This window comes from Cynoglossus semilaevis, chromosome 8 (assembly GCF_000523025.1).
Source record: "Cynoglossus semilaevis isolate Cse_v1.0 chromosome 8, Cse_v1.0, whole genome shotgun sequence".
Taxonomy (NCBI): Eukaryota; Metazoa; Chordata; class Actinopteri; order Pleuronectiformes; family Cynoglossidae; genus Cynoglossus; species Cynoglossus semilaevis.
The window spans coordinates 9,954,934-9,957,824 of NC_024314.1; the positions used below are offsets into that span (position 1 = coordinate 9,954,934).

Below are 2,891 nucleotides of genomic sequence, written 5' to 3' on the forward strand. Positions count from 1 at the left end.
TATATATATGTATATATATATATATATATATATATATATATATATTTATATTATTGTGTAGTAAACAATTAGGGATGTCCGAAACTTTTTGCCGATATGCCGATATTGTCCAAACACTTAATTTCCACACTTCTACACTTATTTTGTGTAACTTATTATATATGTCCCTTTGTTCCATACTATTAGTTTGTCAACATACATATACATATATACATATAGGCTTATTTCTTCTTTTTTTTAAGTCACATTTTAAAATGAACTTTATAAGTTTTGTTGTATGGTAAACATTAAAATGGTACCATTTTAAAACGATTTAATTCCCACCAATCATATCAAAGGTCAGTGGTGCTAAAACTGTTCTAAATATGTTTTTTTGTTTTGTTGCTTTTACAGTGAGATGGAGCTAACATACTCACTGCAGATTCTTCAGGAGCTGGAGATGTGCATCAAGGACCATGGGCCCAATCCATTCACCTCTCTTAAACCAGAGCAGGTCCAGGCGTCACCCAATAAAACCCCAGTCTACTGCAACTCCCACTATGTCTTCTTCCAGGGACTGAACCAACAAGAGGGATTGGAAGACCCACTTGGGGACAACTAAAGGGAACAGGGAAAAAACAAAAGGATTTTTTTGTCCTGAATAAAGGAGACAGTTACATTCTTATTTATTTCAAATATTTCAATATTCCTCCATCTAGCCCAGGCATGGGCAAACTAAGGCCCGGGAGCTGGATGCGGCCCGTTCAGCTTTGTAATCCGGCCCTCCAAACTTGGCCAAATTCTATAATTGGTTTGTATTGTGATTATATTTCTGCCTTTTCCCCTGCAATGCCCACATTTTCCCTGTAGATGGCGTGGAGAAGGTTAAAAATAGATGCATAAAAGCATCTATATAAAAAGGGAGGAATCACCCCCACTACAGGAACCACGACTCTGAGCACTGAATGTTGATTGGTAATATTTATAATTAGAAGCAACTAAAAGGACTGAATGGCGACATGACACTCTGTTGTATTTTCCCTAGAGACCAAACATTTTATGCAACCCCTCAAAAAGACTATATTCATAGTGATATCCATGACACTAGATATTTTGAAAACTTTGAGAATTTCATAAAAAATTAATCATGAAAATGTTGTGTTTTATTTTGCTGTGTGGAGTATGTTAACACTAATTAATTTCCTTTCGTATTTTTAGTGTCTTCTTCAAAAACAACTATTAAGTTAAAAACAACAACAACAGCCAAAAACCCATTCATAGAGTAAACCAAAAACAACTACAATGTTAGCAAAAAATAACTATGAAGTTAGCAAAAAACCACTACGGAGTTAACAAAACACAACTTTGTAGTTACCAAAAAAAAAAAAACTACCAAACTATGATATTAACAAGAACAATTTTGATTTCAGAGTTAACCAAAAACAACTATGATGTTAGCAAAAAAACAACAACTACTGTATGATGTTAGCAAAAAACAACAACTAGGCAGTTAGCCAAAAGCCCATCTATAGAGTAAACCAAAAACAACTACAATGTTAGCAAAAAATAACTATGACGTTAGCCAAAAACCCATCTATTGAGTTAACCAAAAACATGTTAGCAAAAAACAACAACAACTATCAAGTTAGCAAAAAACAACGGTATCGTTGGCAAAAACAACAAACAAACAAAAAAAACAACAACAACTTTGCATTTAGCCAGAAAAAGAGCACTTTAAAGTTAACAAAAAACAACTATGAAGTTAGCTAAAAAAAACAACTAAAAACATTTAAAGAAAATTATGAGTGGGTGCGAACCAATGTGCGTGTAATGTGCTATGTTGTCATTAAATTTGTATTGATATTCACTGTCAATATGAATTGATAGTAAATATGGATTGTCATTACGTCCACATTTTAAGGCAGTTCAAATCTCCTAGGGAAGAGTGAATGGACAGGACAGAGAGAGAGAGAGAGAGAGAGAGAGAAAGAGACAGCGTGACAGAGTAAACGATGGGAATGCACAGGTGCTAAGAGTTGTGGGGCAGCAGTATTTGTAGGCTGCTCGGATAACAACCCAAAGGAGAAGCAAACCGAGAAGCACGGACGGAGACAGTGTGAGACTCACAAATGACAGAAAATCAGCGGTAAGACGCTTTCACGTCACTTTCAATTCATACATACAGTATTTCTTCTTCTCTTGTCACTTGGTGAAAATAGTACACCTAGACTTATAATCTAATACATGCAAAACAATCAGCGTTGCATTGGGTTGCCAAGTATGAACTAATATGTGTGCCCAAAATATGTGCATGGTACTTAAATACCATGTGAATATATCAATGATGTCAATGAAACCTTCACTTAATACTTTGCAAAGAACCTCCCAGCAGCTCATACCATACATAGTTTGAGCAGAACTTGATAAAATAACCCTTACTTGATGAACCTTTTGTCAGAATGAGTGCGTAAATGCAGGTGACATTTACATTCTGACTAAATCTGGATGTTGGTTCCAAATTCGAGCTGTAAATTCCCTTCTTGACTCGAAGTGCGTTATGGGTACACACAATTGACACTATATGTCACTTTAAGCACTTTCTGCAAATCAGTACAAATAATTGTATGTTCGTTATTTTCACAATTTGATTCCAACATATGTAACGTGTGAAGTCAGGGTAATTCTCAATTCTCTTTCTTTAATTATTATATGCTTAATTTTGTATTTTTTTGTTTTTGTTTTTTCTCAGAGATGCACCACAGGCCAAGGACAAACCCTTGGCCTTTCGCTCTCAGAAGGAGATGTTTGATCAAATGGAGGAAACCTTTAAAACATGTGCACATTGTGAGAAAAAGCCAAACCAACTGTCGAACCCACGGAGCCTAAAGCGCTGTGCAAGGTTGATACGCTAT

The 2,891-nt window shown here is 35.4% G+C and overlaps 2 protein-coding genes across 3 annotated transcripts in view; both read left to right on the plus strand.

Moving 5' to 3' along the window:
* Positions 1-704, plus strand: part of LOC103381990 (putative protein MSS51 homolog, mitochondrial) — a 13,477-nt gene extending 12,773 nt beyond the window's left edge. For both annotated transcript variants that reach the window (XM_008314625.2, XM_025058045.1), the window contains one exon: positions 394-704. In XM_008314625.2, coding sequence (XP_008312847.1) covers positions 394-601 — 208 coding nt within the window. In that variant the 3' untranslated portion in view covers positions 602-704. The remainder of the gene's footprint in view (positions 1-393) is intronic.
* A 716-nt stretch (positions 705-1,420) lies between these two features.
* The window catches only part of LOC103381991 (putative protein MSS51 homolog, mitochondrial), a 7,554-nt gene continuing 6,083 nt past the window's right edge, over positions 1,421-2,891 (plus strand). Inside the window, exons 1-2 of the mRNA XM_008314626.3 lie at positions 1,421-2,125; positions 2,729-2,878. Coding sequence (XP_008312848.1) covers positions 2,109-2,125; positions 2,729-2,878 — 167 coding nt within the window. The 5' untranslated portion in view covers positions 1,421-2,108. The remainder of the gene's footprint in view (positions 2,126-2,728; positions 2,879-2,891) is intronic.